We start from the raw sequence: 14,595 nt of genomic DNA on the forward strand, positions 1-14,595 counted from the left end.
CTTATAACCGTGTTTTAATAGATTTTTGTGTCTGTTATCCTGTTGCAAAGAACACATGCTGCTTACCATTCTAAAGTGGTATGTGTATCAATAAAGTCTTGCTCAAGGCACAGAATATCTGGCCCTCTTAAACAAATTTAGGAAATTGGTGTCATGTATTCTGCGATTGCAGAACACATGGGGAATCTTTAAGTAGTGTGGCCTACATAAAGCTTTATTAAATACAGTAACTAACTGTGGTTATTTTAGCTATATATAGCTTTCCAGTTAATATATGCATCTATTAAATAATATGAAATTGAATAATTAAAATAATTTTGTTTCTTTTGAGATGTTCTGGAAGAGTGGAATTGTTCTTGGCAGTTCTTATTAGGGTTCTTTGAAGATTGAAGCACTAATCCTTTTCCTCTCTGTGTTGGTGGAATTCAGTGAACTATATTAGGTCATTGAGAAAGGGTAGAGAGTTGAGGTGCCATGATGCCGCCTACCAAAACTAGTAGGTAATAACTAGTTCTTCTTGTTGATGGAGGTAAATACCTGTACAAAATCTAGGTGAAGCTGAACTGGGTAAGATGAGATGACTTTCACATAAAGAAGGAATGTATTTTGAAGTTCTGTAGTAGTCATCAGATTGCCTTCAGCAGACTATCTGTTTTTGTAGTGCCTAATATATCCTTAGGTATTTCTACTTATGGTCTTCAGGACTATATAACATTTTACCAGATTTAGTGATTTAGTCAGTTATGTCTGGGGTTTTTTTCTACCAAGTGTGTTTAGATCCCAGTGTTTCACAACAGGGAAAAGACTTGGTCTCATTCTAGACAGGCTTGGCCATCTCAGGGGTACCACCAGGTTCACGCAGGTCATTTAAATTCCCTTCTGTGCTCTGGCTCCTCAGAAGGACAGATTGATGGGTCAGGTTCCCAGTGCCTGTTCTGTCACTGAAGGTCTGTCACGGCTTTGCAACAAATACTTCTGAAGCCACCTTGTTTTTTCTAATGATTCCACTTTTGAACTCTGCCACATTCTTCAGGAATATGAGCTAGCAAACAGACTATTCTGGCTTTGGCTGGGATAGACTTAGTTTTCTTCCTAGTAGCTGATACAGTGCTGTGTTTTGGATTTAGGATGAGAATAATGTTGATAACACATAGATGTTTTAGTTGTTGCTGAGCAGCACTTACACTAAATCGAGGACTTGTCAGCATCTCAAACTGCCCTGCCAGGGAGGAGGCTGGGAGTTCCCAAAAATTAGGGAGGGGACACAGCAGGGCAGCTGACTCCCAGCTGACCAGAGGGATATCCCATACCTTTTGGCATTATGATGAACAACTAAACTGGGGGAGAGTTGGCAGGGGGCTGGCAGCCTGCTGCCCAGAGACTGGATGGACACTGGTCAGCAGTTGATGAGCAATTGTGCATCACTTGTTTTCTATCTTCTTTTATCATTATTTTCCCTTCTTTTTCTGTCCTATTAAACTGCTTTTATCTCAGCCCATGAGTTTTAACTTTCTTCAGATTCTCTGCCCTGGCTCTGGGGTAGGCGAGTGAGTGACTGTGTGGTGTTTAGCTTCCTGCCAGGTTAAACCTCAGCACTTAGTTGTATAAGAGGTTCTTGGCTACAGCATCAGCTTTCAAAGGTTTTGAAAGCTCTACTCAGAGAATAAAAAAGAAATTTTTAATGATTAAGAGAAGTGTATTAAAATCCTTTTGGCAATTTGGTTGAGGGTTTGTTTTCTTCCCTTTATTTCCATATTACAGTATATCTGTATGTAACTTTGTCCCATTCTTGTAATGAAAATAAGACTGTTTTAAGGATTGAAAGCTGAAAGCCTTGCACTACCCTACCTAAAGAAAAAATTAGAGGTATGGAATCTACTGTTCTTGTTTTACTAACACAGAAACTTTTTAATCAAGATTGGTTTAGGAAGAGTCCCTGCAAATCCTGTGTGCTGGAAGAGAGTTGTTTCTTCCAAATTTATTGTTGGAGGCAAAATACAGTATTCAATGGGTGCTCTTGTTGAAAGAAGCTCTAATTGGTTTGGGAGCTGTGTTTGTTTATTTCATTGGTTACTTATTTATTTGCAATTTGTTGTTATTGAAGATTTTTTTTTTTTTTTGCTGGCTTAGGCTGCCAAATAAGCCTGTGTGGTTCCTTGAGGAGTATTGTGTCGGCACCTGTTGAGGGGGGCCAGTCTGTCAGGCTGGCTGCCCTTCCTCTGAAGAGACTCCTTGAGAAATACACTGATGTTTGAATGTGTGTGCCTTTCAGCACGTGAAGAAAGAAACAGAGAAATTGCAGAGGGTCAATGTAGTAGTGGGGATTTCCTGTATCGTAATAGAGTCTGTGAATTATGAATGGCGAATGGGATGAAATTAAAAGTTTCTGCTGAGCCTTTTCTCAATGTGTGGAGACATGACCTTGCAAAGTAGTGTCAGGAATCTATTTTGAAGGTAATAGGTAAGAGGCAATACACTGGGCCAGTGGACTGGAGAATGGCTTGGATTTTGCCTAACCTGTTTGCAAGCATTTCTAGAACATGCTAGAAGTAAGCATTAAGTTTTCATGTACAGCCTTAATTATCCTTGACATGCTATACATTCTGATGTATTCCATTGCATTATAACATACAGGGTTTCAGTTTCTTTTTCTCATTCTCGTACAGAATGAACAGTGTATATTTAACAAGCAGCTGTATAAACACAGATTATTGTTATCATGTTAAAACTTAATGGTGATTGATTTATGCTATATCCATTGGTACTTTATAAGCTCCAGCCTGAAGACTGCTTAGGCCTGTTGTCAGCAATGTCATCGCTGACTGGTTGACAAAACATTAGTGAAAAGCCTTGGGAGAGAAGGATACATTGGTATCCCTTTCACAGATGAAAATTGGGATGCAGGCTGGCACAAGATTCCTCATAGTCCGTAGAATAGACAGAAAACTCAGCTTTCACTGGCTACTGGAGGCAGGTGCTGGGAACGTCAGTGAGTGTAATAAAACTATTTCAAGTTAAGCATGCACAAAATGAAGCATATACGGATGTCACTTCTCTGGGAATAATCTGGCTAGTGTCACAGAGAAAATCTGCAGCAAGGAGTGGTATCTCATTAACCAATGAGACCAACCAACCAAGATTAACCAGTTTAATGGCCTTGGCTTCCAGCTCAAGATTGGTCCATCACAATGAGCAAGAAATCAAGCCCAGGTGGCAGAAGGACTGGATGAAGCAAGGCATTTGTCACTGTCCCACACAATATACTTGTCTCTAGACATATGGATTTGATGGATGGACCACAGAGTGGATAAAAAAATAGCTGAATGGTTGCATTCCAAGAGTTGCAGTCAACGGCTCAGTGGAAAGCAGTGACAAGTGGCGTTCCTCAGGGGTCAGTATGGGAACCGACTTATTTAGCATCTTTGTCGGTGGTTTGGACAGTGGGATTGAGTAACCCCTCAGCAAGTTCGCTGACAATGCCAAGCTGTGTGACACTTAACATGCTGGACGGAAGAGATGTCATCCAGAGGCACCTTGACAGTCTTTAGAGGTGGGCCTGTATGAACCTCATGAAGTTCAACAAGGCCAAGTGCAAGGTCCTGCACCTGGGTCAGGGCAATCTCAGGCACAGATACAGGTTGGGTGGAGAAGGTGGACAAGAAGCTCAACAGGATTCGACAATGTGCATTTGGAGCCCTGAAGGCCAACTGCGTCCTAGACTGCATCAAAAGAGGCATGACAGCAGGTCAAGGGAGGTGGTTCTGCCCATCTTCTCTGCTCTTGTGAGACCCCACCTGGAGTACTGCATCCAGCTCTGGGGCCCCCAGCATAAGAAAGACATGGACCTGTTGGAGCAAGTCCAGAGGAGGGCCACTAAGTTAATCACAGGGCTGGAATACATCTATGAAGATGGGCTGAGAGAGTTGAGACTGTTCAGCCTGAAGAAAAGAAGGCTCCGAGGAGACCTTCTAGCAGCCTTCCAGTATCTAAAGGGGGCCTGCAAGAAGGTTATAGAGGAACTTTTCACAAGGGTATGTAGTGATAGGACAAGGCGGAATGACCTTAATCTGAAGGAGGGTAGGTTTAGATTAGGTATTGGAAAGAAAATCTTTACTACAAGGATATTAAGGCCTTGGAGAGGTCGCGGACTCCCCATCCCTGGAAGTGTTCAAGATCAGGCTGGATGGGGTTCTGAGTAACCTGATTGACTGCAAGGTTCCCTGCCCATGACAGGAGGGTTAGAGCTACATGATCTTTAAGGTCGCTTCCAACCCAAACCATTCTATGATTCTATGAATTAGCAAGGAGTCCCTGACAAAGCTCAAGTGTAAAAAGGGGAACATACAAAAGGTCAAAGCAGCAACAGGTGGCTGTAGAAGAGTAGAGAGAGATGGGTTTAGCTGACAAAGTCGCAGCCTACCTGGGGTTTAACCTGGTGAGTGACTTGCAAATGCCCTTCTTGTTCTTCCTTCATCAGCAGGAAGATGATGACTGTCGGAAAGGTGGGGCCTCTAGGCTGCATGCTGCAGGGAAGCTGGAAGCAAAAAATAGAATGCAGTAAACAGTGTCTTCTCCCCTTTAGTCTCTAATGATAAGGTCAGCCTTCAGGAACCACAGGTTGCTGCTACCCGTTGGAAAGACTGAAACAAAAAAGATTTACCTTGGTGGAGAAGGACAAGTTTAGGGAACAGTTAAACAAACTGGCAGAACAAAAGTCCGTGGGATCGAATAAGATGCAATCACGAGTGCAGAGGGAACTGGCAGGTCTCACTGTTAGGCTGCTCTCAGTGATCTTTGCAAGGTAATATGGTCTGTGGGGAGTGTAGATTTTTACTGAGCATCTTGACTATATAAAAAAGACTTTCTTGTTTTTTCAGGGGTCATGACTTGTGAGAAATGCAAATACATTGGGTTCACTTTCACAATAAATGTCCCTTTTGTCTCATGAAGTGCCTTGAATTTTGTGTAAGTAAACCTCTTTATATAGAAAACATGCTGTGTTTTTACAGGCTATGAGAAGACAGAGGATGTTTCAGAGAAAACTTCCCTAGCTGATCAAGAGGAAGTGAGAACTATATTCATCAATCAGCCCCAGCCAACCAGATTCTGCAATAACCATGTCAGGTATTAACAAAAACACTAGAACACTGCATGATGAATAGCAAAATTGAAAAGCTTTAGTTTATTCCATTTCTGTCATTTCCACTGGCCACCAATGACAGTCTTAGACACTTGAGGAGACAAGTAAGCTGTTTCAGTTACAAATCTGACCTTCTGAATTTTTAAGAATGGGGTGGGGACGGTACAGCTGTAAAGCAGCTGTACCATCAGCATGTCCCTAGAGGACAGGTTTGTTCTTCAGGTTTCAGTTCAGTTCATCTTTGAACCTATTTGTGGTAGCTGAATGCTGATGCAGGTGTACTGTGCTTGAGCACAGCATTGTTTGTGCTTTGGAAACACTTGGCTTTTTCAGCCAGCCAGTAACAAAGATGCTGTGGTTGCCTATGAGACTAGTTTTCAATTTCAGGTTCAGGCTTTAGGGACTTTGCTGATGGTTTATGCTGTGGTTCTTTCTTTGTTTTTGATGAATTTTCAGTCATACAGTAAATACTCATAAATAATGTGTGTTTAGATCTGATAACATCCTCAGTTCTGTTGTTAAAATTCAAAGGAAATGAATGGCAAAGATACCTCTGTCCCAAGTAGGTATGTTTTCTGAAGGTACGTTTGATAATGTGCAGAAATTCTGTAGACATTGGGAATAATGTGGCAGGATTTTCCATTACCCTGAGAAACTTATTATGATGTTTCTTGGTGTATACAACTTGCCTTTCTGTCTTTTGCTTGGTTACTTGACAGTGTTGAGGTCTTTTGCAAGACACATTCATTGCCCCTTGTATTGACTATTTTGTGCAAGGTCAAAGTAAATATGACTGATTTAAAAAGAAGTTAAAATATTCTTTAAAATCTTCTGCTTAAAAGGTTTTGGCATGATTGTTTTAGGCTCTTAGATGGTGGTGGTCAGTTCTTAAACAGATGTAACAGGCTGACACAGAGCTGAGAGTTCAAACATTTGTGATGATAGCTTAGCGGAGATTGTTTTGCTAGGATAAATTATATTTTCTTCTTCCAGCCTAGCAGAAGCACACTTAATATCCAATATTTATCAGTTTAAAATCAAAAAGCAAACTGTTTCATTTGAAAGTTTGTATAACTGAGATGGAAATAATACATTTGAAGAATTTTTAGTACTGTAATAATAGCATGTGTTTTTGTCTCTTCCTCTCAGCACTGCAAAGTACAACATAATCACATTCCTGCCAAGGTTCCTTTATTCCCAGTTCAGAAGAGCTGCTAATGCATTTTTTCTTTTTATTGCATTGCTTCAGGTAAGATCAACACTAAGATTCTAATATTTTAAATGCGCTAAGAGAGCATTTATATTACAGACAGAGATACTGAGATAGTAAGGTTTCTGTACTGTTCTTTCCAAGCTAGCTGGCCTATCAGAACAGCTGTATCATGTAGACATATCTTTAATAAAATGCTTGGGTTTGTGGGTTTTTTAGTCCTTGGAGGTAACAGCATGCACACAAAGATTTTTCTATAAAACAGGTTAAGTATAGCTGAAATGCTGTTGGGTGAAAAAGTCTTGTGAAAAGAAAATTCTGTTTAAAAATATCTGGCATATACAGAAAACTGTTACCTGTAGTTGGCATTTCTTCTAGAGGGTACTGTTTAAAATCCTGAAGTCTATGAACTTTATTCCTGCAGGTTCTTTTGAGGGACAGGAATTGCAGCTGAGGGGAAGTGATTATTTATTCTTAGAGATAAAGATTGAAATTGAGCCTGGACAAAGAAAACCAGTTATGCAGTCCAGTACTACATCAATTATTTCCTGTAAACCAGCTAGTCAGTGTACTGGTTCGGAATGAAGCACACAGTCTTTTTCCTATCGCCACTGTAGCTTCATTAGGTATATTTGTAAAGTGAAATTCTTCACCCAGCTTACTGAAACTTTTTTGAAGAAGTACATAACATTTTGCCTATCTATCAGAATATTTTAATTTTGCGACAGCTCAAGTTGATAAAGCAAGTTGTGGGGTTTCTGTATACTATTCTTTCAATGCATTAGCTAATGTAAATGAAAAATTGAACTGTGTTCAGGTGCAGTTGTAATTACCATTGACTAGTTCTTCATTTCAGACATATTTGATAAAACCACATTTTCTGCACGATTTCAAATGCATTGTTTAGAATGTGTTGATTTGTCTGTTGTGGAGGCCATTGTTGACATACCAAACAAAAATTACTGAAAAATGGCACATAAACTGCCATATGTATTTTTTTCTTCCTCACTTCAAATGTTTTTGCAAGTCGAAGTTTATTCCTCTGTCCTTACTCTGATTTCTTTGCTTCTTCTTTAAGTGCTTGGGACAGTCTTATGATACACCTGCATAAGTAGCTTACACTGTTTCCTGGGGGTAAAAAAGTTCAGGGTTTCATTAGGTTTTCTGCCTGGAAGCCTGTGGCTTCTGAATAAATATCCTGCTAACCCCGTCTGGCATCTCAGGTTAATCCAGTGGTCCAGCAGTGTTCCCTGTGGTGCCACTGTGCACCTCAAGCTAGAGACACAGAATACGAGGTTTCAGAAGTGTAAGGAAGTGGAGTGTTAGGACTTTAAAGCCCGCTAGCATGTCAGGCTATCAGTGAGACTGCATTGTCAGGAGAAGGAAGTAGAGAATAATGGAATTGGAGTACAGGCTGGTGACCCTTTTGCTTTCAGATTTTGCCTGCAAAATAACGTGCAGTTGGAATGGGAATTTGGACATACATTAGGAAGGAATGAAAAGGTGGGAATAGCTGGAGAAGTGATGGATCCCTTTCCTCTGTAGGCAGCATATAGTCACTTGCTGAACAGGAACTTTCTGCCTCATTTCCATTTAATTCCTTGAAAAACATCTACAGTAACCTGGAAGATAAATCTGTATTAGTCTTACAAGAAACATAGCATATGTACATACAACATCCTCTTTTCTTTCAGAAGTACAGTGTGGTGGTAGCAAAAAGAAATGTATATAATTCATAAGTAATCTTGGCTGTTTTTCAAAACATTTTATGATAAATTGAGGGTCTCTTTTAACCACATTGAGGCACCACTAGTTAGTGTACCATTTTCTTGCAGAGCTGTTATTGTCATTGCACTGCATTACCCATAGTAAGTCTGTTAAGGCAGCAATCTTTTCAACTATCAGTGTTGCCATTAAGAATTCTATCAATATAAAGATAATTATGGATAACCATCCATGTATATCACATAAGCAGCTGCATTTTCTCACAATCTACTTTACATACGTTTGCTTGTGTCACCTGTGCTCATACCTGGTTAGCAAAAATGGGGTTTTTTACATTAGTCTGGCAGAAAGCAGCTATTTGAAATTTGTCAATTAATATCTAATATGATTAAAAATATCTCTTAAGAGATTAAAACTGTAAAAAAGCAAAAATTCCTTGGACTAGTGTACACTCTAACAAAAATCTAAACTGGAAAGTTTAGCTACATTTTATAAATATGTGTTTTAATTCAATTGTAAACACAGAAAAGGAAGGTGAATATTCTGCAAACACTAAAACCTCTGGAAAAAGTACCACTGAACACTACACTGCTTAAAATGCAAATGTTCTTTAATTTTATCAGCTGCTTTTGAATTAAAGCCTATAAACCTCTCTTGGAAATAATAAACACCATGTCTAAAAAGTGAATTCACTTGTCTTTATTTGCACAGAGAGTACTGTTTCTTGTATTAAAAATGTTTTCAACCAGCAATGCAAAATATTTTTCTCTCCTTTTTTTTTTAATAGCAAATACCAGATGTGTCACCAACAGGCCGCTACACAACATTGGTTCCTCTTTTATTTATTTTAGCTGTAGCTGCGGTGAAGGAGATAATAGAGGATATTGTAAGTATTTAATAACAGTGTTTTGTAAATAGTTATCGTATTTTTCATTTATAATGTTATGAAAGTGTTTCCCAGTTGTCAAATCCAGGTCCAAGCATTTGATTTACCTCTTTATTTCTAACGTCACATGCATAAAATCCTTCGTTTCGCTCTTGTGACTTTTCATGGTTTTGTAGACAGCAAGGGAAATAGGCCTTTTCAGTTTTTCCTGTTGCTCCAGTCCAGTGCAATTTACTGTTAGCATTTCATATCTTAGTGATCTGCTGACTCCTGATGGCCAGGAACACAAATAGAATTGGTCCTTGTTAGGCAGGTGCCTCTACCTCTGCCAGGCTTTCCTAGGCTCTTTCCTTCACTGTCTGTGGTAGTGGTTGTTTTGCTTTCTTCTTGTGTTGAAAGAAAACTTCAAAAGAGCTGCGACATTGTCAACACAGAAGTGTCCGTTCTGACTTATTTTATTTTAAGGGGACAGAAAGGAATTTCAGTCTCTGTTTCACTTCATACAAAAGATGTTGGGGTTTTCCAAGTACCTTCCTGCCCTCTCTTTAACTAAAAGTATATGACAGAAACCTATCTCTCTAACTTACTTAAAATAATTGAGTCTTTTAATTTATGTCTTTTGTATCTAAGGAATTAAATTAATCTTAATTATTTACCAAATCACTCTAGATGCTGAGAATTTCTTCATCTGCTTTTGTTCTGTTTTAGTTCTGCAGCTGTGTTATAAGAAGGACAGGACATTAGATATGTCATGATACAGCAGAGTGCCTTTTGTCCACTAGAGGAAAAGTGTTCCTGTTTGTGGGCTCTTCTCTTGAGTTTTGGAAAGGGTTGCAGGTAGTGTAGTCTTTCCTTGCACACAAATAGTAAGCTCCCTGGGAACATCAGATTTATGGTGTTTGAGCAGAATTACAATGTATATGCAGAAAGTGGCCAAGAGGAAGAGTGCTGAGCTGCAAAGGAGGTTTGGAATGGAGGGTGGTTGGTCACATGCTGCCGTTATTGATACAGTCAACTCAGCTTTCTTCTCAGTTACTTCAGTCAATGGATGGTAGGCAAGATACAGGCCCCCTAGATTGTACGAAGCTCCTGGGTCACAGAGTTGAGTGGTCCTGCAAGACACAATGAGGTTTCTATTAAATATTTTTCTTCTATTTGGCGTTTCCAGTTTTTGCTGCCTTACAGTCAGTTTCGCCTTAAATGCCTTTGTTGCTTTCTCTTTACATAAACAAAACCCCTTTTGAAAAAAAGCTGTAAAATCAATTCATGTTCTTTCGGATATTTTTAACCATTCTGCAGTTAATGCTTACGGACTTACACCATCTGTCAGAGTCTAGGCAAATATAAAACTGAGGCTGCTGCTACTGTACAAAGTGTCCTTTTTAAAGTATCTCATCTCGTCACTTTTCTTTTGTTATTTATTTCTACCGTTTGCTCTTTGTAACTTGAAGTGTACAGTTTGGTGTGGCAGGGGAGAAAGACAGGGATCGGGTATAGTGGGTTTTGCATATATCAGCTAAATAAAGTTCTCATTACCAAATGCTACAGAGATACCTGAAACCAGTACAGCTGTACTGGCTTTTGATGAGAAAGCTGACCACCTTCTGCCTAGTAAAATATTCAAAGTGTTTTCCCTTAACCGTTAATTTTCGTTATATCTCAGTTTTTTTACACAGTGAGATACCTGGGATTTCCAGGAATGATAATCTTCATCTAATATTAAAGCTTTTGGATGGGAACCTTGTATATTGATATCAATAAATGTACTTATCAAAATAATACTTTCAGCTCAAGAACCAAATGTTTCTTTTTCTGGAATGAAATACCAATAAGAGAAAGACATTAGCAGAAGGTACTATTCATGAGCAGCATGTGTTTTCCATATATGCTTAAAAGTGCTAGCAAGATTGGTGACATGCAATGCTAGATTGTCAGCTGTTTTTTTCGATGATTTTCACCCATCATACCTCAGAAAACACTGCACATTAACCTTTTCAAAATGGAGGACATTCACCCTGTGGGCAAATAGAGATTGCTTTGGTCAAGTTACGCTTTCCATTTGAGCAGGGGTTATTTGTCTGTGCAGTCAGCCATCTTTTTGAAAGGAGAGTCTGCTGGTAATCTGTGAAAATCTGGTAAAAATAATATGTCAATTTTGTAAAATTATAAGGTGGCCTTTTAAGAGCTGCTAGCTCAGAATCATATCAACGTTTTATTGGCAATAAATCACTCAAGTAGCTTGACTTACTTTTCTTTCATTTTACAAGAAGGCTTCTAATTTTGTTTGTATCACAAAGGCATGAAATCTGAATGTCTGTTTAAAAAGTGTACCTAACCATTTAATTCTATTTAAATTAATTTTCTAAAACATATTCCTGCTCAGGAAGAACTGAGTTCATGAGTCCTAAATAGTGTGTTTAAACTAGTACTCTCCTAAGCTTTTTGTATCTGAGTTTGGTCATACCTTGAAAATGCTGGTTGTTAATAGTTGTATCAAAGGATTACTGTGGAAAGATTTCTCACGGCTGTATTAAAACTGAGGGGCATCATGGCCTGTTTGGAGGGATGTGCTGTCGACTTTTTGTCTGTTTGTTAGGGTTGTTGAAGTCTGCAGGCAGCTTTGTAGAAGTGGAGTCATGTAAACACATGTTTACACAGTCATTGCCTGACTTCAGATGTCTGTATGAGACACTTAGATGAAGAATTGTTCCATGATCTTTGCTCTGGTAGAATCATCTCCCAGTTCCAGGAAAGGGCAAAGTTGTACTGAAATGCACCAGTTCCTTACATAAGGAACTTGTCTAGATAGAGATTGCCCACAGGACAGGATATTGTAGTACAACACAATTAGCCTGGAACTTGGTGTGACTTTCCTGGTGTTCATAACTACCCAAGTAATTAATAGTCCTGTTAAAACATTTTGTTGGTTTACTGAGTAGATGAGAGGGAGGGGCTAATAGAGGTGGTTTTTATTAGAAGTATGAAAGCTTTATCTTATCAACAGAAATCTTTTAACCATTCTTCATTTTTAATTTAGAAAAGGCACAAAGCTGATAATGCGGTGAACAAGAAACAAACTCAAGGTAGGAAATTTTTTTAACCTTTTTTGTGGGGGTTTGCATTTTTGCACATGGTCGTTATATAATTTGAACTGCTGACATGTAGTTGAGTGGCAAATTGCATGTTCAGATTACTTCAAAGTTTGTAATGTAAACAGTTGAAATAATAATTTGCAATGACATTAGCCCCACAAAATAGAGTATGTTCTAGATTAAGGTTTTGAGGTTCCTAAGAAACTTGAACATTTACTCATTTAGCACAGGTGATGATGTCACTGTTAAAAGATCATAATCACCTGTATATTTAATGGGCCTACATTATAATTAAAAATCTGCATTTCTGAGTACACATATAATTTTTTTCAGCCAGCAATAGGAAGGAAGCATCAAAAAATAGAACTTTCTTCCTGTGCTGGTTCAAAACTGTGGATAAAGACTAATGGAGTTCTTTTGGGTTTCATTTGTTGGGTTTTTTTCATGAAATCAATGAAACAGTTTGATTAGAGGTGATGAGATATTTAGCCAATGTACCCTAACCAAAACACTGGCATGTGATTTTTTTAATAGATTTTGATAAAGAAAAGTAGTATTAAATCAGGATTATTTTAGCTCAAAAAGTGAGGGAGATATTAGTATGTCCTAAACACATTTATCAGGTAGGAAGTCAAGAGTTTAGGTTCCTGCTTTGCTGCTCTTCAGTTTTTCGTGTTATTTGTTCTGAGGTAGACCTCTCTTGATGCAAATAGACCTGTTTTTATAAACAGGAGGAGGAATGAGTGTCATGTGAATTTGATTGCAGAAAGTATGGAAAATACCACAGAGACAAATCTTACATGGAATCCTTTTAAATATATAATGAAAATAACCTTAATTTTTTGGGGAGAAATGTAGTCATTGGTTAAAGATAAACAATTGTGTAGCACTGCTAAATACTGGAAACATAAATTTTAAAGCCTACATAAATTGTATGTAAATCTTAACTGTAAAATTTATGGGGGATTGGAGGGCAAGATAACTTAGGAAACTATTGAGCATGTAGAAACTACTGTTCAGTAGCAGGTATGGAGAGATTAGGATAGGGAGACAAAACTATTGACTGAAAGCACAGGAAATAGAAATCTCCAGAGGCCAGGCCTGGAGAAACAGATACATAAAAAACAAAGGAAAGTTAAATGTCGACATCCAAAATTCTTTCATCAGCCACTCATAGCTTTTGAGATTACAAACAGTTTTGGTGGCAGTGAAATCTTAAAAGGCCTTTTCAATTTTTCTTTTTGTCTAGAGTGTACAAAGTTTTAATAAAAGGCTTGTTTTACTCTCTTCTCTGACTCTTCTTCTTGGTTACCTCTCATCTGGGTCTTTGGTAACTGTTCCTAAGATTGCCAAATGTTCCATGCATGCAGAAGAGTATCTTGGAAGTTAAATGTGTGATGAGGATAAATATTGCTAGCACTGAGAAACACATTTCTTAAACTAATGCAGGATTCACATAAGTGCAGCATTGATCCTAGCATCCTGACTAAGCAATTTTTAAATGTATTGTCAAATAAAATCTATTGTCAAATCAATAACTTAGAAGTTAATCAGTATGGCACTCTCTTACTTTACTTTCATGTGTTCAGCAGTTCTGTGACCCTGAAAAGCAGCGATGTGCATAGTATGTTGTATATACACCTTTGGTTGCCCTTTAAACACACAAAATTGTTAGTGAAATGACATGTGCATGTGTAGATCCTGTCTACGGGTCCCCGTTCAACTTTCTGTTCCTTAATGATGATCTGTATCTCAGTTAATCTTAGGTAACTAACTTTCTAAACTTCTATTACTATAAAAAAGCTTTTGCAGAGGATTTGGATGTATTAGGCTGCATTGGGGATGATTTTTGTTGCCTCAGGCTGAATACCTATACAACACAGCAGGACACCATCAGACGTTCTGACAGGATGAAATCTGCATTTCTGCAATGTGGTGAAGTAGCCTTCTATAGGGCAGATGGAACATGCTTTTGAAATTATGTTAGAGACAGCTGAAAAGTGGGAGATACAAATGCGAAAGTCAGGCTGCAGAAGGCTTTATGGTGCAAGTTCTCTAACCATTACATAAAAGATGCATAGCAACACCACTTCTTTTTTTTCTTGTGTGAAAATGGATTTACCTGAATGTTAGTGTATGTTAATTGTGTTTAAAAGCTTACCGGATCATGCTAGGGTGAGAGTACTCTTGAGATTTCAGGTGGCTCAGCATGTTTTCGTGAGTCTGACTCATCTGTTTGTGAGCTGATTTTAACCAGTTAAACCAGCCAGAAACAAATCCAGAAAGGAAAAATGATAGTGTCCTTCCATGTAGTGGGTTAAACTGGCTCATCAAAAGGTGCAGCAAACCCTGGAGGCAGCATGCATAAAGCAGCGAGGGCACACACCTTGGCATGGGGTGATGGCAGGACGGGACCTTCCCTCTACAGCCAGAAGCCCCTTCTTACGAAGCCCCTGGCCACATCTGGGGACGTACTTACATTTCAGACCTGCAGAACTCCAGTGACAGTTATTGTACTGTAACTATTTGTGAAACTTAGTTG

General features: G+C 38.6%; 1 protein-coding gene across 4 annotated transcripts in view; it reads left to right on the forward strand.

The window, feature by feature from the left end:
• Positions 1–14,595, forward strand: part of ATP8A1 (ATPase phospholipid transporting 8A1) — a 108,373-nt gene that overhangs the window by 2,940 nt on the left and 90,838 nt on the right. For 3 of the 4 annotated variants that reach the window (XM_039550881.1, XM_039550882.1, XM_039550880.1), the window contains exons 2-5: positions 5,010–5,124; positions 6,290–6,389; positions 8,863–8,961; positions 11,999–12,044. In XM_039550881.1, coding sequence (XP_039406815.1) covers positions 5,010–5,124; positions 6,290–6,389; positions 8,863–8,961; positions 11,999–12,044 — 360 coding nt within the window. Of the gene's footprint in view, positions 1–5,009; positions 5,125–6,289; positions 6,390–8,862; positions 8,962–11,998; positions 12,045–14,595 lie in introns of those variants that run through there. The other variant, XM_019287249.2, reaches the window with a different exon arrangement.

The sequence above is a fragment of the Corvus cornix genome, chromosome 4, assembly GCF_000738735.6.
Source record: "Corvus cornix cornix isolate S_Up_H32 chromosome 4, ASM73873v5, whole genome shotgun sequence".
Taxonomy (NCBI): Eukaryota; Metazoa; Chordata; class Aves; order Passeriformes; family Corvidae; genus Corvus; species Corvus cornix.